The sequence below is a fragment of the Balaenoptera physalus genome, assembly GCF_965194825.1.
Source record: "Balaenoptera physalus genome assembly, chromosome: 13".
NCBI lineage: Eukaryota > Metazoa > Chordata > Mammalia > Artiodactyla > Balaenopteridae > Balaenoptera > Balaenoptera physalus.
This window is the reverse complement of record NC_138892.1, coordinates 18,730,877-18,752,509: the sequence shown is the minus strand read 5'-3', so window position 1 is coordinate 18,752,509 and position 21,633 is coordinate 18,730,877. Positions and strand designations below refer to the sequence as shown.

The window sequence follows — 21,633 nt, the reverse complement described above, 5'->3', positions numbered from 1 at the left end:
AGCATCAACATATATACACTACCGAATGTAAAATAGCACAGGGAGATCAGCTCCGTGCTTTATGACCACCTAGAGGGGTGGGATAGGGAAGATGCGAGGGAGGCTCATGAGGGAGGGGATATGAAGACATATGTATGCATATGGCTGACTCACTTTGTTGTACAACAGAACAGAAACTAACAGTATTATGAAGCAACTCCAATAAAGAGCTATTAAAAAAACCAAATATTTACTAAGCACTACTAGGTGCTAGACACTGCTCTAGGTGCTTAAGGTACAGCAGAGAACAAGACAGGGAAAAATCTCTGCTCTTATGGAGCCCACGTTCTAGCTGGATTATAATCAAAAGATTGCAAACATCTTTGGAGCAGGAACTGTATGTTTCACAGCATTTAGCACCCAAACTAGACTATTCCTATGGAATTAATGCTGAAAGAATATTCTTGAGACCTATTGACCTATGATCAATTGATCTTGAATAACCTGCTTACAATTTCCCATTTGAAAAGTGTACCCTGCAGTATACTTCAGGTTTCCCATTTGGATATGTGCAAATAGTGACATTGCTCTACTTTGCCAGACTCCAGACTTGAGATCAGTTATGGCAAATGGGTGGTATGAGCAGCGCCTTCCCTTGCCCACAGCCGTGGTAGACATTGCTTGTTGATTCCAACACTCCTTGCAGATAAGATGGAAAGACCCGCCAGTCATTACCAATCAACCTCATTGCCATCCCTGTCGTTTCATTTACATGAAGCTAATGGAGAAGATTGGCCAACCCAGGCTCTGCTAATGGGACTTGATTTTTTTTTTTAATGTTTTCACAGGCAAAAAGATGTGATAAGAAGTCTCTCCTTACAATTAGGACTGAGTGCAAATCCTGCTCACTCAACTTTGGAATGAAATGCCCAGATGGTTACACCAAGATTACCAATGGCACCATAGGGATACGAGATTGCAGGTACTCATTATGAGAAAATATGTGTGCTGGAGTCTTGGAACTCAAAGGATTGTGAATCCGAATTGAAACTTCCCAACTCAAAAACTACAAAGCATTTCCATGATTTTCTCTTACTCTAAGGTTACATTGAACCCAAACTTCAGTAACTTACAACTATGACCTTGAGTCTAAAAAATATACTACAATTCATGTTTTCATACAGAATTGCACAAAAATATTCTGCCTTCATCTTGCCCTTCTTTATTTTGAAAATCTGGGGTTTGTTTCCTTTGGAAAAGGTTCTAGTCAGAACATGTTAAAAGCCTTGGGTCTGATAGTCATCTTACAAACTAGCTATGCACCCTGATACTAATTAGAACCCAAAGAAGGGAGACAAAGGAATTACAGCTTTCTTGCATTGTATGTGAGTGTAGCATTCTTGAAGCCCTCTTATGATTCAAAACTCTCATAATTCAAGGCTAATCCTTGCAAAGGATGACAAGCAGTTCTGCCCACCAGCTCATGGATGCAGCCATACAGCTCAAATGCAAACACAAATTTTAATTTACTCAGTCTACTAATTCAAAAATTAGACAGTACTCAATGAGTTTGTTTTTAATTCAGGGGTGAAGAATTAGAAGAATTTTGTATAAAATGAAACCATTAACACTGTTATATCACACTGTTTTAAATTCACGTTTGCTTAATGCGACTGTACTATATCCTAAAACCCCAAGTCATCATTTTTTTTTTTTTTTCCAAGTCATCATTTTTAATAGAAGTTTCCCAACATTACCTGGCCTGGAATTAGCAAGCATATACAGCAGTTAACCACTTAGTTACCAAAGTGGGCACACGTTTGTGACCAGATTCCCTGAGAAAGTACATCAGAAAGCTTTGGGGTTCAAGGTTAAAATTATATGGGGACTTTACTGAGAACTTTTTATACTGATTATTTTTTTTTTCATGGCCAAAGTGTGTACTTGGTTATGTATTCCACCCCACCTTCCCCCCAATTCCCACACACACAGCATATAAGATTATTGCATTCAGGCTGTCTGTTTCAGAATTGAGAACTTTGATGTGTCATTCAGCTACGCTGAAACAAACCCAAGACTGGTTTTTTTATATAAATTTTTTTTAATTGTAGTTGAATTCCAATGTTGTGTTAGTTTCAGGTGTACAGCAAAGTGATTCAATTATAAATATACATATATATTCTTTTTCATATTCTTTTCCCTTATAGTTTATTACAAGATACTGAATATAGTTCCCTGTGCTACACAGTAGGTCCTTATTATTTACCTATTTTATATATAGCAGTGTGTATCTGTTAATCCCAAACTCCTAATTTATCCTCTCCCCTCCCACTTTCCCCTTTGGTAACCATAAATTTGTTTTCTATGCTAAGACAGGTTCTTGAGGGGACATTTTGGTTCTCTTTTGGGCTCCCCCTGTCCCCTTCTTTGTGAAGAGATGTCCCTGCCAATATGCTCAACCTTTCAAAGAAATCATCAACTCTATCTCCAACTCGACTGCCCATAAAGCCAATAGCTCTTTGGTGAATCAGCTACATTCCAGGGACTGGTTTAGGAGTACAACCTTGAACTCACCGTCACACTATTCTTAACAGCCCAATAGTAAGAAATGATATTCATGGCTCTAGATACACTGAAGTCGAGTCCTAGAATAAGTCATCCATACAGAGATCCCTGTAAATAGACAAGTATTTAACCTCTGTAGACAAGCTATTCCAGAACTGTTCCTCAGCTGGTACAAAAACTGTTCTAAGGAACTCACGATTATATCAAGAAAACCGTGGCAAATATTGCTCACTACAACACCTCTCACAGAAATTTTCTATCTATAGTATATGCAAAAAATATGCAAATCCTGAATGGTCAGTTTATTTTAAATCCACAGGTACTGTGCCTCACAAAACTCTTGATCTTTCCCTTCTTGCATTGGCTGCTAGGACACTCAGTGACAAGTCTGAAGCCCACCTATAGCATGTGCCTAGAACCTAGCATCATTTCTTTCATCTACTAACTTCACTTCTAACATTTTAGATATTTCACCCTTATTTTCATCCTTCCCTGATTTTTTTCATGTTTCTTACAATTAAAGATGAATCATGATTATGCTTTATTTTACCTAGGAAGCAAAATGTGCTCAATCTACATATTTTAAAATATAGGCAAGTATAAAGACCTAAATAAAAATCTATGGAAATCTCGCTGCCCGGAGTTCACTGCGTTGCCCTAATCATGGGTTAATGTCCTCTCTTTACCCTCCAAGGTACACCTTTGAGGTCAGAACATACTCGCTGTCTCTCCCTGGATGCCGCCATATCTGTAGGAAGGACTATCTCCAGCCTCAGTGCTGTCCAGGCCACTGGGGCCCAGACTGCATGGGTAAGTGGCACAACACTTTCCTTTGATGGTATTTGGTTCTCAATGTCTCATTTTACAGAAAATCAAGAGGAAGGAAGCCTGATAAAGAGAATGTTAGCATCTTTTTCTAGAAATTTCCATTTCCATCTATATGTAGAAAATCTTTCTAGCCCTGTCAGCTTTTATATCAATATCTGCTTTCCTCCATTTAGAGATCTCTCTTTAAGACAATTCCTTTACAAGTCAGAAAAGGGGACAATTGAAAGGATATCCATTTCTATAAAAAAGATTATTGACCATAGAGAGGAAGTAAGACTGCTGGGCTATTATAACCTCAATACAATTTTCTTTAAGAAGATATTTGATTACAATACCTCAAAGACTGTAGTTATTGTTTAGCAACCAAGATAATCATTAACTCTTCTAAAACTTTGTCTTAGGATGCAATATCGAACTCTGTAATGGTCAGGTTCCATTGTAAGAAAAACCACTAGCCAAACCTGAGTCAATGGTATAGCTAGACTCCTCTGGTCAAGCATAGCATTTGTCAGCTGAAATTGAACTTCTATCCTGATTAAAGATGTTAACACTCAAGTAGTGACTAAGTCCCTGATATGACATGCAAATTACGTGAGATCCCTTTTGGGGCAGGAGTGATAGTAAAAATCAGGTGTTTTAATCATGAATTTACCATTTGTTTTCCATCTTCTAAGATATAATGAAAACATCTCCTTAAGGATCTAAATACTTAAAGGGAGAGATTACTTCTCTTTTGCTTTGTTTTTCTTGTTAAAATAACATAAGCAAATTGTACACAGCTTGTAAAGTTTAGAAAGGTATAAAGAAAGAAAAAATAGTGACCTGTATTCTGTCACACATAGAAAACTATAAGTAGTTTGGCTTATTTCCTTGGTTTTTTTTTTTTCCATATGGCTTCTAAATAGTTGAGCCCACATTATATGCATAATGTTTCCTCCTGTTTTTTTAACTAATGATTAAATGAATAATAGCATCCATTTACTCCATATTGCTGACATTAGGTAATAGAGAAGTAGTTGGCCTATATAATGATTTAATTCTTAAAGCAAATCTTTAAGTTAGAGTTTTTTATCCCCATTTTTCCTATGAGGAATCTGATTTCAAGATGATCTCTTGCCTGTCTCCTTCGGGCTGGTAAGTGAAGCAAGTTCAAGTTCAGGGCTTCCTGGCACCAAAGCCTGCTCTCTTTCTACTCTGTCCCACTGCCTGGAGCAGAACTTGTCTTAAAAAAAAAAAAAAGAGAGAGAGAGGTAGAGTCCCCAGTGTGTTTCTAATTTCTCTTTTTTTCTGTATTTTTTATTTTATTTTTTCCCATTTTTTAATTTTTTTATTATTTTTTATATAAATTTATTTATTTTTATTTATTATTTTTGGCTGTGTTGGGTCTTCGTTGCTGTGCACGGGCTTTCTCTAGTTGCGGCGAGCGGAGGCTACTCTTCGTTGCGGTGCGCGGGCTTCTCATTGTGGTGACTTCTCTTGTTGCGGAACACGGGCTCTAGAGTGCATGGGCTTCAGTAGATGTGGTGCTTGGGCTGAGTAGTTGTGGCTCGTGGGCTCTAGAGCACAGGCTCAGTAGTTGTGGCACATGGGCTTAGTTGCTCTGCGGCATGTGGGATCTTCCCGGACCAGGGATTGAACCCGTGTCCCCTGCACTGGCAGGCGGATTCTTAACTCTGCGCCACCCGGGAAGCCCCCCATTTTTTTAAATTGAGGTATAGCTGCTGTACAATATTATATGTTACAGGTATATAATATAGTGATTCACAATTTTTAAAGGTTACACTCCACTTATAGTTATGAAATACTGGCTATGTTCCCTGTGTTGTACAATATATCATCGTAACTTATTTTATACCTAATAGTTTGTACCTCTTAATCTCCTACCCCAATATTGCCCCTCCCCCCTTTCTTCTGCCCCACTGGTAACCACTAGTTTATTCTCTATATCTGTGAGGTTGCTTATATTCACTAGTTTGTTGTATTTTTTAGACTCCACATATAAGTGATATTTGCAGTATTTGTTTTTCTCTGTCTGACTTATTTCATTGAGCATAATACCCTCCAAGTTCATCCATGTTGTTGCAAATGGCAAAATTTCATTCTTTTTTATGGCTGAGTCATATTCCATTGTGTGTGTGTGTGTGTGTGTGTGTGTGTGTGTATATATATATATACATACATACATACACACACACACCACATCTTCTTTATGCAGTCATCTGTTGATGGATACTTAGATTGCTTTCATATCTTGGTAATTGTAAATAATGCTGCTATGAATATTGCGGTGCATGTCTTTTTCGAATTAGTGTTTTTGTTTTTTCCAGACATATACCCAGGAGTGGAATTGCTGGATCATATGGTAGTTCTGTTTTTATTTTTTTTGAGGAACCTTCATACAGTTTTCCACAGTGGCTGCACAAATTTACATTCCCACCAACAGTGTACGAAGGTTTCCTTTTCACCACATCCTCGCCAACATTTGTTATCTGTGTTTTTTTTGGTGATAGCCATTCTGGCAGGTGTGAGGTGACATCTCATTGTGGTTTTGATTTGCATTTCCCTGATGATTAGCGACGTTGAGCATTCCAGTTTCTCTTTCGATTGGTAGGTCCCTTCAGCCTTCCCAGTCAATGTCTGTATCATGCTCCTTACCCTGGAAAGGTCAAGGTTTGGGGCTTAGGATACCCTGGCCCTTCTGTGTTAACCACTCTGCTCTGTTTCACCCCAGCACATTGGCACTCCATGTTTCAAAGCATTTGTCACATCAGAATCAAGCGATTAACCCAGAGTTCACGAATTTTTTAGCATCAGATAGGGTCATGGTCACTTTCAGTTCATATAGTCATCAGGATAAAATTGAATTTTTTATTTGCTTTTCTCTTTCTAACCCATGGAAACTAATGTGATCTTAAGTTAATTTGACACACCGTAGACAAGAAAAGGCTTTGTCTAAGACGCAGTAATGAAAGTGACCACATCCAGCGTAGTGAATGACAGAATGACTTGCTGCTTCTCCAAGTCTCCTTAGCTGTCAAATGAGGGTAAAAAATACTACTCTACAAAACTCTAGGAGGGATTTTAAAACCTCAATATAGAGGAAAGTACTTAGCAGAGTCTGTAACATAAAGAAGGCACTCTGTAGACATTTTATGAATAAATGAATGAGCGAATCACAATCAAAACAGACCTCTGATCATGAAAGGCGAATAAAGTGACTCCCTTTCCCTGAGCCCTTCTTAAACAGTGGGTTACTCGAAAAAATAGACGCAGCCAACAGGATTCAGGATCTTCAGTGGGTTTCATGCATCACACTGGGCTATGCAAAAATTGTGCACTACTCACCCTTACAGTCAAAGGAGTCTGCAAGATTCCTTGAATGTTCAGGCCTTTCCTTGTGATAGGTCTCGAGGCCAGAGAAGCAAAACTTGAAAACCAAGGCTGTCCTCTCATTAGGGCAAAAGGACACTTCGCTTTATCTTCATCTCCCAAACATACTAAATGTCTCAAAAGACTTCCTTCCTTTGGCTCAGGAAAGAGATAAATGCTCTACTCTGCCGTGTATTTCACTTCTCCCATTTTGTGGTGATGACAAGTGAGATCTTGGCTATCGCTTTACATTTCTGCAAGGATAAGCCCATTTTGGAGCTGCTGACGTATGTTCATCTTTCTTTTTGAGGAAGCACAAGCTCTGGAATAGCCTTCTTTCCAAGACAAGGGCAGAATCCACTTCCTTTCTGATGCATTGACAAAGACATTCACACTTAACACCTCTGGGTTACTTTTTAAATTATTTTAATAGTACCTTATTCAAAACCAGAAAACTGGACGATCAATTCTGAAAACTTAGAAAACAAAGAAAAGCACAATGAAAAAAATTACTTATCTTCTAAAATTAGGAATAAGGCATGAATTCTCACCTGAGGAAAAAATATGTCATCCTGATGTAAGGAAGGTGTTTCTACTCAGGTTTAACTTGCTTTTCCCTCATTAAAACTTGTACAGCTTTGTCAGATCTGCATATGGGAGTCTCATATGTGTTTTATTAGCACAGAAACATATTTTTAACCTTGAAACTTAAATCACATTTGAACAACCCATATTCTGTTTCAGAGGAAATACTTTTTTAAAATGTGAACATCCCAGTTCTTTATTATCCCACGGTGAACATTAACAGATCCGTGCAAAAACTCAGAGTAATGGAAAAAGAATGTGGGCGGAGGGTTACACAGAAACTTGATTGTGGCCAAAGCAATCTGATTATTTCAGAGGGAGATGGCCTTGATGCTTTGTGAGGTCAATGTCATCAAATTAGGCACATTTATTTTTTTGCATCATGTTATTTGCATTTTCAGACCTCTTTTTCTTTCCTCTTGTATGTTCCCTGCCGTTCACTGCCTGGGTTGCAAAAAATGGACTACATGGATTTGAAACCACTCTGTGAGGCATGTCCTTTTTGGCTCTGAGTGACAAATAATGCTGAGTTCACGTGAGGAACCTATTTTCACAACAGTTTCCCAGGCAGACAATTCCAACCAGAGCTATCAATGGAATATTTACCATTTTTAAAAACCAGGACATAGTCTCTGCCTAGCTCTGTGCACCAGGCTTTGAAACAAAGGTGGTGACACTAGTAGCCACTTCTGGAGTTCCTGGGAGATAAAGTTACAGAGAGGTCCCTGGCCTCTTCCTGGCCAGGAAGTTCATTATCTGCCTTTAAAGGAACAGAGCAGCTGATGATTTGCTGACAGCTTGTCAGGGGTAAGCCTCCTGCGTGAGCAAAGTCACGATGCAAGAGACCCCCAGAGTAGCAGTGACCAAAGGGAAATGTGATAATTACTGAAAACAGCCTTATCAGCTGCTTGAGCCCTCCACCAGGCCTTAGAAACGTGCCCTTAGAACAAATTCTGGAATAGCTCTTTCAAGTGTGGTTGCTGAGAATGTCAGTTTTTACCATCTTTTTTACCTAATGGGGACCTGAGGTGATAGAAAATGATTTGAGAAGTAGGACAGAAATATACACTTTTACTTTAAAATTTTTATTTTAAAACCGAACAAGTTGTTTTCATAAATTGTTAAAACCTTCAATTTAGGACAACAAATGAAGGACTCTCCATACCCTCACATTCCTGCTATCTTTTTTTCCAAAGTTCCTTCCAGGGTTGGCCAACTCACAAAAATTGAGCATTTCTTGAGCCCCTACTGCTTGCTGCACATAATCCCCTATATGACAAGCCCAGTCCCTACCCCCAAGGAGCTCACAGACTGATGAGGGCGAGGGACATGAAAGCAGATGAGGAGAAACAGTCACACCTGAGAGTCCAGGTGAGGACTCTGGGACTTTGAGGGCTTTTGCAGCTCGCCCAACGAGAGCCAGCTAATAAGTGCAGAGCAGAGTAGGAAACAAGGGTCGTCTCACTGCAGAGCCCCAGCTCCAATCTGTCTCTGTCTCCTTACCCAAATGCCTGGTTGTGTGGCCAAGTCAACTGCTGGGAAGGCAGCCTGCCCCCCACGAGCCTGCTCCTGGCAAACTTGCTTCCACTAGCTGAGTGCCTGTCACTGCCTGGAGTTGATTCCATGACACCCGAGTTCCCCCTAGTTCCAACCTAGCCCTGAGGGGCAGTGTGGTTTTACAGTAAGATTGTAGACCCTGAAGTTAGATTGCCTGGCTTCCATTCTCAGCTTTACCACATTCTCCTTCTGGGACCTTGCAAGTTACTTCCCCTCCCTGCCCAGTTGCCAGATCTAGCAAATAACAATGAAGGATACCCAGTTAAATCAATTGCAGATAAACAACAAATATGCATACAATGTTTGGGACATGCTTATTCTAAACATTTATTCATTGTTTACGTGCAATTGAAATTTAACTGGCATCCTATTTTTTTTTTAATTAATTTATTTATTTTTGGCTGTGTTGGGTCTTCGTTTCTCTGTGAGGGCTTTCTCTAGTTGTGGCAAGCGGGGGCCACTCTTCATCGCGGTGCACGGGCCTCTCACTATCGCGGCCTCTCTTGTTGCGGAGCACAGGCTCCAGACGCGCAGGCTCAGTAGTTGTGGCTCACGGGCTTTGTTGCTCCGCGGCATGTGGGATCTTCCCAGACCAGGGCTCGAACCCGTGTCCCCTGCATTGGCAGGCAGATTCTCAACCACTGCGCCACCAGGGAAACCCCATCCTATATTTTATCTGGTAAACCAATCCTCATCTCAGTTTTCTCATCTGTAAAATGGAGATGGTGATGCTGATACGACTACCTCCAAAGGCGGTGCTGAGGATTGAGTGACCTAGTACATGTAAAGAACCTAGGATGCGCCTGGCAGATGGTAGGCATTCAGAATATGCTACTTACCATTTCTGTCTTTTGTGGTTCTCAGATCACTGGCTGACCTCTTTACTTCAGGAGGTGTGTCTTGGATTGGTTTTATATTCTAAGGTACTGATCTTGTATAGTCTGTCTTAGTGTTAAGGACTCAAAATCTTGAGTCAAGCCTGATAGCAGCGGTAGTTCCGACAGTTACCAACCCTGTGATCTTGGGCAAGTTCCTCACCTCTCTGAGCCTCAGTTTTCTTATCTATAACCTGGGGAGGAGGACGAGAATGGTAGCTTCCTATACGGTTGTTGTCAGAATGAGACCATGCATGCAAACCGCTTAGAAATAGTAAATGCTCAACAAATCCTCTCCATCTATTATTGAGCTGATAACTATCTCCCTACTCAGTTTGGTAAGGACATTTCTGTGCATCTCATTTTTTATGTAGCTTATGATCCCTTGGGTTTATTATTTTTCTTTGCACCACTGTCTGCCTTTCCGTGGACCCCATGGGTCACCCTGATGCCTCAGGTCAAAGCAAAGGCCTACCCTTCAGGAACGTGGGGACAGTAGGGGCTTAGTCCGCTCGAGCTGCTATAACAGAATACCATAACAACAGACATGTATTTCTCATACTTCTGAGGACTGGGAAGTCCAAGGTCAAGGTGCCAGCAGGTCCAGTTCCCGTTGCGGGCCCTCTTCCTGGCTTGTAGACAGTTGCCTTCTCTCTATGTCCTCAAGTGGCAGAGAGAGAGCGCTGGTCCCTCTTTCTCTCATAAGAGCTCTAGTCCCATCACGGGGTCCCCACCCTCATGATCTCGTTTAAACCTAATGACGTCCCAAAGGCCTCACCTCCAGATGTCATCACACCGGACATCAGGGCATTAGCATACGGATTTGGGGGGCATAGATATTCAGTCCATAACAGTAAGCATTCACTTTGCCCTTTATTAGACTGCTGACTCACAAGCCACTGGCAGAGAGGCCTGGCCAGAATGAGGAACACGCTGCAGAGAAAGCCTCACACCCCCTGCAGCGTATGTGATGTTAAGGCTCAGGAATACCCCAGGAGACAGCAAATTCACAACCGCCAGACACCCGATGGGCCCTGAATGTACAGGCTGCTCATCTCAGACAAGGAGGCATTGGGGCACCTCTTGAGAAATAAGCCTGAAGCCCAGAGGCTGCCTCATCAGCCCCTGCCCGCCCTCAGCGAGAGGCAGGCAGGCCCCTTTCTGTCCCAGCTAAACCTTCACTTTCTTGTGAATAAACAGAGAAGATGTTGCCAGCTTTGAAGATGATTCTAGGCACTTAATGAATGTTGAATTAATTAATTAAATGAATGACTTGTAAAACACTTAAGCCATTTAAAATAATTATATATATAAATATATAATTTATATACAATTATATATATTTATAATTATATAAAATAATTATCCATACAGAGAAGCACAATTACAAGCCTTTAAAGTCAGACAGGGCTGAATGGGAATCGTTATCTCTGAGCCCAATGGCCCTGTGACCTATCTATGCCACAGTGTCCTCATACATAAAATGGTGAAAATAACCATTTCACAGGGTGAAGATTAATAGTTCACAGTTGTGGAGATTAAATATACTGAGATAATATGTGTAATGTTCTTGGCATTCCACCCAGGGTCTAGATTGCTAACAATAACAACAACAATAATAATAACAAACAAGGACAGCACAGAAAAGAAAAACAAGTCATACTGGTCTTTCTAAGACCAACATCTGGCCCAATGGTTTGCTAAATGGTTATTTGGGCCTGAAGAAACACTTCCAGAACATTGATTTTCTTACAACCACACTAAAGTATTCAAATGAAACGATTAAGAGATTGAAGGTAGGAAATTGTGTAACTTACCACGTGTTTAAAAACAGCCGTTTCTGATTCTAGTGTCCTAGTTTGTCTTCCTTTCCAGTGAGTATAAACTACAGAAATGGACACCCCTGAGGTCTACATAGAAGTAAAGTTTAATTATTTATAGGGACATTGACCACCTTTTCCAAATCTATCATTGAAGCACATAATCTGCTAATGGATTTTTTTCATTTATTCTTGTCTTAATTTACATACAGTAAAATTCATCCTTTCTGGTGGACAGTTATATGAGCTTTAACAACCCTAAACTGTTGTGTAACAAGCACCACAATTAAGATAGAGAACAGTTAGGTCATCCCCCAAAATTCCCTTTTGGTCATGTCCTCCCCCAACTCCCAACCGCTGGCAAATACTGATCTGTTTTCTGTGCCTATCGTTATGCCTTTGCGTCCCATAATCAGAATCCTACAGTACGGACCTTTGTGAATCTGGCTTCTCTCCCACAGCATAATGCATCTGAGATTCGTCCATGTCGTTACATGTATCAGCAGTTCATTCCTTTACAGCGTTTCATAGTCCACCATTATGTGGTTCTCCCCAGTTTATCTATTCACCAGCTGAAAGACATTTGGGTTTCCAATTTGGTGCAAGAATAAAGCTGCTATGGACATTCATGTACAGGTTTTAATGTGAACATAAGTTTTCATTTCCCTTGAGTAGATACTTAGAAGTGGGAGTCTTGGATTGTATAGTGAATGTACTTTAACTTTATAAGAACTGCCAAGCTGTTTTCCAAAGTGTGTGCGTCATTTTTTCATTCCTACCAACAATGTATGAAAGTTCCAGTTGCTCGGTACCCTTGGTAGTACTTGGTATAATCAGATTTTTTTTTTAATTTCAGCCATTCTGATAGGTGTATAGTAGCATTTTATTGCAGCTCATTTTAATTTGCATGGTTCATGTGCTTATTTGCTATTCATACATCATTCAGGTGGTTTTCTTACAACTGAGTTTTGAGAGTTCTTTAAGTATTTGAGATTCAGGTCCTTTATTTGATATGTGATTTGTAAATATTTTCTCAAAGTCTGTGGCTTGTCTTTTCATTCTCTAAACAGTGCCTTTTGAAGAGCAAACATTCTTAATTTTGGTGAGGTCAAATATTTCAATTTTTCTTTTCTAGACGTCGCTTTGTGTATCACATCTAGAAATCTTTGCCTAATCTAATGTCACAAAGCCTTTCTTCTATATTTTCTTCTAGAAGCTTTACAGTTTTAGGCATTACGTTTAGGTCTACCATCCATTTTAAGTTAACTTTTGTATGTGACTCATGGTCTGAATCAAGGTTCATTTCTTTACATATAGATATCCAGTAATTCCAGCATCATTTCTTGAAAAAGCTATGCTCTCTCCATTGAATTGCCTTTGGACCACTGTAGACAATCAATTGACCATCAATGCGTGGGTCTCTTTCTGGACTCTCTATTCTGTTCCATTGATCTATATGTCTATCCCTTCACCTTACCACACTGTCTTGATTACTATAGCTGTACAGTAAGTCTTGAAATTAAGTAGTGTAAGTCTTCCAACCTGGTCATTTTCAAAATTATCTTGGTTACTCTAGTTCTTTAATTTTCCATATAAAGTTTAGCATCAGTTTATCAATTTCTACCCACAAAATTCTGCTAGGATTTTAACTGGAATTACAGTGAATCTATAGACCAGTATAGGGACAACATAAGATATTGACTCTTTTAATCTATAACCACAGTATATCCCCATTCACTTAGGACTTCTTTTATTTTTTGTCAGTGTTTGCTAGATTTCAGCTTACAGGTTTTGCACAATTGTTGTAATATTCCCACCTAAGCTCTTCATGGCTTTGGTATTATGTTTAATTATATATTTTTATTGCAGTCACCAGCTGTTCCCTGTTAGTTTATAGAAATGTAATTGATTTTTGTATGTTGACCTTGTATCCTGAGAACTTATAAATTCATGTATTAGTTCTAATGAATTTTTGGAGATTCTTTTGAATTTTCTGCGTAGAAAATCATGTTGTCTGAGAATCAAGACAGTTTTTATTTCTTCCTTTCCAATCTGTATCCATTTTGAGTCTTTTTTCTTACCTTATTGCACTGACCATGATGTATTATCTGTTTTGTATATCGTTGGATTCAGTGGGCAAAATTTTGTTTTAGAATTTTTTGATTTTTAATTGTTGTTTTAGATTTTTAAAGAAGTTTATATCTATGCTCCTTAGGGATGTTGGTCTGTAGTTTTCTTTTCTTGTAATGTATTTGTCAGGTTTTAGAATCAGAGTAAAAATGCTCTCCATATAGAAGGAGCTGGGAAGTGTTCTCTCTTCTTCAGTTTCCTAGTTTTTATATAATTGATATAATTTCTTCCTTAAGTGTGAGGTAGTATTCACCAGTGAAGCCATCTGGCATGAAGTTTCCTTTGTGGGGAGGATTTTAACTTCAACTTCAATTTCTTAAATAAGTATAAGGATATTCAGGTTATCAATTTTCTCTTGAATGATCTTTGGTAGTTTGGAACAATAAATTTATTCACCTCATCTACTTCATCAAGTTTATTGGCATAAGTTGTTCGTAATATCCGCTTATTATCCTTTTAATGTCTCTAAGATTTGTAGTGATGTCCCCTCCCTCATTCCTGCTATTTCCTGATGAAAAATAATTTCTAAATGAAGGAGTTAGACTGTAATCTTCCTGAAGTCACTGAGTATATCTTTTTGATCTCGTGTCCCCAGTGTTCATTGAAATCTAGAATGTAAGCTCCATGAGGGCAGGACGCTGGTCTTCCACCAGCTGCCCAGTGCTGCACTTTCCTCTGAAGTAAGTCTTGGTCCACTTAAGTGTCCAGGCACTCCCTCCTCACTAAGCTCATTCACAGCAGAACCTTGCTGAAGCACCAAGCGCCCTGCCTGGTGCCCAGTCCAGGCACCACACAACCATCCCCATGCAAAGGCCCATCAGCTCATCACCTCCCAGCAGCCTAAGAAGCACCTTCTCCGCCTCCCTGTCGGGGACCATGCACATTAATTCCTACAGCATACCCAGCAGTTCTCAAACAACACTGTGCAGTAGAATTACTGTCAAGCCTGTTAAAATGCATATTCCTGGGTCTTACCCCAGAGATCCTCATTCAGTGGGTGCGAAGTGCCAGACTTTGCATAAAGTTGCAACAGGTTATTATTGGCCAACAGGGTGATTCTGGGCTGAAATCCAGCCCATGCTTGGTTCACCAAGCCACGCACTCTGGTGTGGGCCTGGTCCACCTTCAGGGAGGGCCACGTCTTGATTTTAGTTTCATCTGCTTGCCAAGTCTAGTGTCTTTGGGGATATATCTACAAGGGCAGTTGGGGTAGGGAAGGCTTTTTCCAATTTGCACAAAGCCTCTCTATGCCCTGGTGTATTAGCCTACGTCTTATAAAAGCACGTGTCAAGGTAGGGCTAGAGATGCATGAGATTAATTAAAAGAAGTGCCTGCAAGGGAAAATGAGAAAGAAGGCAGGAGAAGTAGGGAGAGCCATCAGCCAAGGATGGAGCGCTAACCCTTGTAAGAGAGAGAACCAAGAAAGGTTGGATGGAAAAGTCTTAGACTACATGTAGTTCTAAGAAAATTTGGTAAAGCTGATGGGGAGTCCTCCATCAGCCAAAGTCACTCAACAGAAGGGTCCTTCCTCTGTCTTGTGAGAATGGGCCTGCCCTGGTATCCCTGCTGAGCTCAGTCACTGGCTGGAAGTAGAAAGTGTGGCCTCATGAAGAGGGTGGTGGATTTCAGGGAAATTATGCCGTGAGAGGTGCACTTTCACAGCTACTATTCCTGGAGAGAGGAGGGTCTTCGGAATCTGCCTTTGTAACCACTCCATCGCAATCACACTTAGAGGAACACTTGCCTACGTTTTTAAAAAGAAAGGATTGCTAACCATCCCCCTAAGGAGACCCAGACTTCCCGGATACAATGTCCCACTCTTGGGGGCTGGGATGGAGGAGACTCCCCAATTCCTCTGCAGTCAGCCTGTAGCCTAGAATCTAGTTATATCCACAGTGGATGACTCTGCCCCCATTTTCTGCTCTGTATGTTGTAACAAGGGATGAGCCGAGTAGAAGGGACACCCAGAGGATGGAAAAGTTGAATCTGCCTCAGAGACGGGGTCAGGGAGAACCGCTTTGAGGGCGGACAGGCACAGGCAAAGTGTGGAGGGGAGGGCACTGGGGGGCAGCACATGGTGGTCTGCTTGGGCTGGACAGAAGGGAAGGGAGGGGAGTTGGCTCAAGGCCTGGAGGAGACTATTGGATGGAATGTGTTGGGGGGAGCCTGGGGTTCAGGCGTCATTGCCTACAAAAGTGAAAAGGCCTGGGAGAGCATTTCTGCAAGGTGGCACTGATGGCTGAGTCTCGGGGTGGAGGAGGCCCTGTGCTCCTCTGAGCCAGCCCTGAGGGCAAGCTGGGGGTCACCCAGGGAGCACCTTGAACACCTAGCCCTAGGGAGAGGCACGGGGGCCAAGAGAGAGCAAGAGTGGCAGAACTGTCACCTCTATCCTGGCTCTGCCCAGAGCTGGGCCTGGTTCCCAAAATACCATCTTATCCCAAGAAGGGCCCCATAGCAACAGGCAATGGGAGAAGAACTGTTTGATAGCCCATTGTCTATGGAGACCCTCTCTTAGCACCCCTTGCTCAGTGTCATGAATTCAAGTGCTTCAGTTTGTTTCCAGATGAGCTTCAAAGGTGTACCTGGCACCTGCTTGATTAGGCCCTCTCCCTCCTCTTCATCCTCGCCTCCTGATGCCTTTTTTTTTTTTTTTAAACATCCTTATTGGAGTATAATTGCTTTGCAATGGTGTGTTAGTTTCTGCTTTATAACAAAGTGAATCAGTTATACATAAACATAGGTCCCCATATCTCTTCCCTCTTGCGTCTCCCTCCCTCCCACACTCCCTACTGATGCCTTTTTAAAGCTAAAGACCACACTCTTTAACCAGGCCCTTCCTTCGTGATCCAGCTGTTGCCCTCTGTTGAGCCCACATCTCAGGGACCTGGGCCATGCAGGATTAGTGGTTTGAGGTCAGTGTTGGTGCCCTCCAGTAGAGTGATCAGAGCTCTAGGTCTCTTCCCTGGACAACCTCTCTCCTGGTTTGTAAACCAGTATTTATCTGATTGTCTGTTAATCCATATATACCCAGGACCTTCCATGGTCCTGATTCAAACAGGTGCCCAATCATTCCTTTCCTGAGTGTTGTTATCTGTTACACAGCCAGCCTGAAAGAACAGAAACTGAGAGGATGGAGAGTATCCACTCTAGGTAATAACTACCACCATTTCTTGAGCGCCTAATATTTCCAGTCCCTACCACAACCTGCCAGGAAGATGCTCGAACCAAATCTCAGAGCCAGGCATCGACTTTCCCAAAGAGATACAACTAGCAAAGAGTTGTGCTGGGGTTCAAACCCAGAACACTCTGATTGAAAAATCTGGGTTTTTTCCTGACAGCATTTCATCTTGTGTAGCCACTGCCCTAGCTGGTGAGAACAGCCCAAACCAACGTACTGGTTTTCAAAGTGATTTATAAACAGTAGCTACACGTCAGCGTGTCTTCTCCTTTACTCACTTCATAACCATGTCTGCATCTGTGCTGTGATTCTGGTCTGGAGCAGTGCTGGGTGAGGATAAAGCACAGTGATGAACAGTGCAGTCGACTCTGGAGCATCTGCCAGGGTTGGAAGCCTGGCTCTGCCACCGTTGTGGAAAGAAGGACCACAGGCTCAAACTGTGTGATCTAGCCCTGTGGTTGACTCAGATTCTGCATGCAGGAAAGAGACAGAGGAGCCGTCTCCACCTTCTCACCTCCCCATACCTGCAGGTTATAAATGTTCTTTTAGAGAACTAGCCTAGTAACTCAGGTGAGCCATCAGGGTCTCCTGGGGAGAACTGCTTCTCTCTGCAGTTCGAAGTCTCTTTTTCCAAAAACTGCTTTTTCATTATCTATGGATGCTGATTTCTCAGGAGATATATGACAGTAAGTTCATGGCACAGGAGAGCTTTGGACAAAGGTCTTTGTCAATGGTGGTAGGAGGGGAGGGAGGGCAGGAAGGTTGGATACTTCTGGTAAAGGAGGGGTAAGTGAGTCTCTCATTATCCTCACCAGCTGGATGACTTTGGCCGAGTCACTCTACTATTCTGTGCCTTAGTTGTCTCATCTAGAAAATGGGGCTAAAAATGGGACTTAACTTCAGGGTATTGCTTTGAATCCTTTATTATTATCTAGAACTCCATATCATTAGCTATTTTTTGGAAAGCATTTGCCTTGCTAACTTTAATTTGAGATAACATTTGATCCTGCCTCAGTCACACAAACATGATTCATGACCGTTGCATGATTTCTTCTTGGTGTTTGCTAGTCCAGATCCCTTATTTTAACAATCAGAACTCAATCAAACCAGCATTCAATCCATGTCAACTCAGCACTCAAAGTGTAGAACAACAGCAAGTATAGAAAGAAAAAAAAAAAAAAACACATTTTTTTCATCCTCATCACAGCAGTACCTTAAACTTCTGTCTCTTACCATTACTTTAAATCTTGTATTTAATTTTGGACATTTAATATCTGACTTTCTAGCTAAATGTCCCTCCACCCCAATGTGTAATATAATGCTTGGCACATGGTAGGTATTCCCTGAATGTTTAGTGAATGACTGTGAAATCCTCTAATAAATGTCTATAAACGCTCTGATTCAGGTCTAGCACAGCCCAAACATGCAAACTGATGCTTGTTTGGAATCGGCTTCTGAGTGAAAACTAAATTCCTTTGCTTGCCACACAAAGTACTTCATTAATTGGCCCCAGCCAATCTATTATTCCTCATCAACTACCATTTCTCCATACCCTCCCCGCAGCTCCCAAGTTCCAACCCTGCCAAACTTTATATCATTCCCAGAACAGGTCATGCCCTTTTACAACTCTAAGACTTTGTATTTGCTGTTCCATCTTCCTGAAATGCTCTTCCCTGTTAAGCATGGCCAACTCCTACTGAGCCTTCAAAACCCCAGCTTAAATGACTCCTCCTCAGGGATGTCTCCTTGACTCCCCAAGGCAGTATCAGTAGCTCCCTTCCCTGGGCTCCCTCAATACCCTGTCTAGCACACTGATTAACTGGCCTGGCTTTAGAGTCATGCTAAGGGCTGAGCTAAATCCCTGGCTTTGCAACTTATGAAGTGTGAGACTTTGGGCGAGTTACGTGACCTCTCTGAACTTCAGTCTCCTTGTCTGCTAACTAGCACCAGTAGGAACCCCTGAGGGTTGTAATGGGGATGATTTAATTAGATGATTGTAAAGTGTACAGCAAATGCTCAAGAAATGGTAGCCAGTCTGATGCGTCCTAGTACAGCACCTGACTACTCTGTGATTCACTTGCCTCCCCTATGTAACCCTAGATAAAGCAGGCAAGGTCTTCAATTATTTCTTATCCCTGGCAACTAGCACACTACCTGGCATGTAGTAGATGCTTGATGCATCCTTGCGGCATGCTTCTGTGCAGTCACAAACAAATGAATCTGCCCTTTGATTCCCCAGAGTGCCCGGGAGGAGCGAGGGCGCCCTGCAGTGGCCGGGGCAGTTGTGCTGACGGCATGGAAGGAAACGGAAGCTGCTCCTGCCAAGTGAGTTCAAAACCTTGCTCTCCTCCTGCCTGACTCTGCTTTCTCCTTACCTGTGGGGTCCCTCTGTAAACACACACTGAGTGGAGACTCTAAGAAGTAGCGATATTAGTAAAAAAAAAAAAAAAAAAAAAAAAGAGGATGCAGTGTGCAACAAAATGACATGTTAGAGGCTGGGGGACCTTTGAGTGTATCCATCTGTAAAATGAGTTTAAGCCTTAGGTGTATTCATCTGTAAAATGAGTCTAATAATAATACCTACGCGATTATACTTGTTGAAAAAGTGAGATGAGATCATGTATATGAAGATACTTTGTGAAACCATGCAGGGCGACAGAAATTTGTCATTGTTACTGTTAAAAATCACCGTTATTAACAGACTAGTCTTCGGAGCTGCCCTCAGCACCCATACTTGAGCGCTGGGTCTGCCAACTGAGGCATTTCTTTGCTGTCCCATGAAGGGGACTTTTGCAAGCTTCAAGCCTTAGACAATGGAAATACAAAGTAATCCTTCTGAAAAGAATTGAGCTCAGTTGTCTTCAGAAATGCAAAACTGAAAGCGTTTTCATTTCACCCTTGGGTGGAATTATGATTTAGCCATCAGTACTTGCTCTCTGTATCTTTGGACTAACGAAGCAGCTTTCTTCTGAAGAGCTCCAGACTCTTAGTAAAAACTGATGCAGGGATGAATGTACAAATTGTAACACAAAAAGAGCAAAGAAGAAAGAAAGAGAAAGAAGGAGTTTCAGGACAGGCACAGAGGAGGGAAGATAACACTTGAGAAACAAACGCTGAGCAGAGAGTCAGTTAGAAATCCAAGGGCTTTGTGGGCAGCGCAGATCGCTTGGGTCTAACATCCTCTCCCTGGGGTGTCCTGCAGGAAGGATTTGGCGGAACAGCCTGTGAAACCTGCGCTGATGACAACGTATTTGGACCCAGCTGTTCAGCAAGTATGTCTCACTTTTGTGTCATCGAATGCAGTTGTGAAGGTTGAAAGTCAGACATGGCTTATACAGCTCAAGACCCCAGAAATAAAGTTCCTTGGGGGGAAAACACAGAACAGTTCTCTATAACCAAGTCTACACAGGCAAAACAAAGAGTTGACAACAAATCTGATAAGGAGAGACAGTGTGTCTGTGGTTTTCAGTGCTTGCAGGCAGCTACTCACCAGGAATGCTTCCCGGCAAACTCTGGGGCATAGTTTCCCTCTCTCCAGGCTCCAGGATCCAACATCCACCAGTTCCTTGCTTGCCCAGCTTCTCCATGAGGTCTTTCCAGACCATGGTCTCATCACTGACCTTCTCACCAGGGACCTCTATGTCCACCACAGGTCCCAGCACATCTAATCTGTCCTTCTTTGGGGAGTTCACAGATAAATACCTGAGGTGATCAGAGGCTGTTTGTCCCAATTTGCAGATTATGGGTTTTTCCCTGACATGGGTTTGTCCACTCTCTTATTTCCGGTTCTCCCCAGAAGTTGACCCAGAAGCATTCTGCAAGCATTCTAGTACAAGTAGCATATTTGAGAGATGACCCAGGGAAACACTAAAAAAGTGACACAGAGGAAATAAAGGGGGTGTTGTCAAGACAGAGACCAGTGTGGATGACCAGAGCTTAATCCCCTGGGGAACTCTGGAAGTCCGTGTAGAACACTCACCTTGGAGTTACTTTACCTGAGGGGAGAGGGAGCCATGGTGTAGTAGGCAGAATAATGACCACTCCCCAAAATGTCCACATTCTAATCCCATGGACCCAGGAATATGTTGCCTTCCATGGCAAGGGAGAATTAAGGTAGCAGATGGAATTATGGTTGCTAATCATCTGACCTTACCATAAAGAGACTATCCTGGATAATCTGAGTGGACCCAGTGTAATCACAAAGGTCCTTAAATGTGGACGAGGAAGGCAGAGGCAGAAGATGCGGTGTCAGAGGGACGAGACGTGAGAAGGACTCCACCAGCCCTTGCTGGCTTTGAAGGTGGAAGCGGCCCGTGAGCCAGGCAATGTGGGCAGCCTCTAGAAGCTGGGAAAGGCAGGGAAAGGGATGCTTCTCTCCAGAAAGGAACATAACCACCAACACCTTGATTTTAGAGCAATTACTTTGGATTTCTGACCTCCCGAACTGTAAGACAATATATGTGTGTTGTTTTAAGATGCTAGGTTTGTGGCAATTTGTTACAGCAGCAATAGGAAACTAATACATGCGGTCGTTAGAGGGGAGTTGTTCATTCCCTGGCACTTCCAACCCCCAGTGAGCACCCAGGCGGAGCAGGCTTCCTAGGAAGTGTTCACAGGCTACTGGAAGGCAGCTGAATGCATGGACTTGGTAAGGAAGGCCTAGAGAATGTGGGTGTAGTAGGGACAGTGTCTGCCAGATTCATAGTCTCCCAAAAAGGATAAGTCAAGTGCCCTTTGTCCAACACCA

General features: G+C 42.0%; 1 protein-coding gene across 1 annotated transcript in view; it reads left to right on the top strand.

Annotated features, from left to right (window-relative positions):
- STAB2 (stabilin 2) overlaps nt 1-21,633 on the top strand; it is a 179,262-nt gene that overhangs the window by 30,790 nt on the left and 126,839 nt on the right. Inside the window, exons 4-7 of the mRNA XM_082419566.1 lie at nt 828-961; nt 3,239-3,354; nt 19,126-19,211; nt 20,089-20,158. Coding sequence (XP_082275692.1) covers nt 828-961; nt 3,239-3,354; nt 19,126-19,211; nt 20,089-20,158 — 406 coding nt within the window. The remainder of the gene's footprint in view (nt 1-827; nt 962-3,238; nt 3,355-19,125; nt 19,212-20,088; nt 20,159-21,633) is intronic.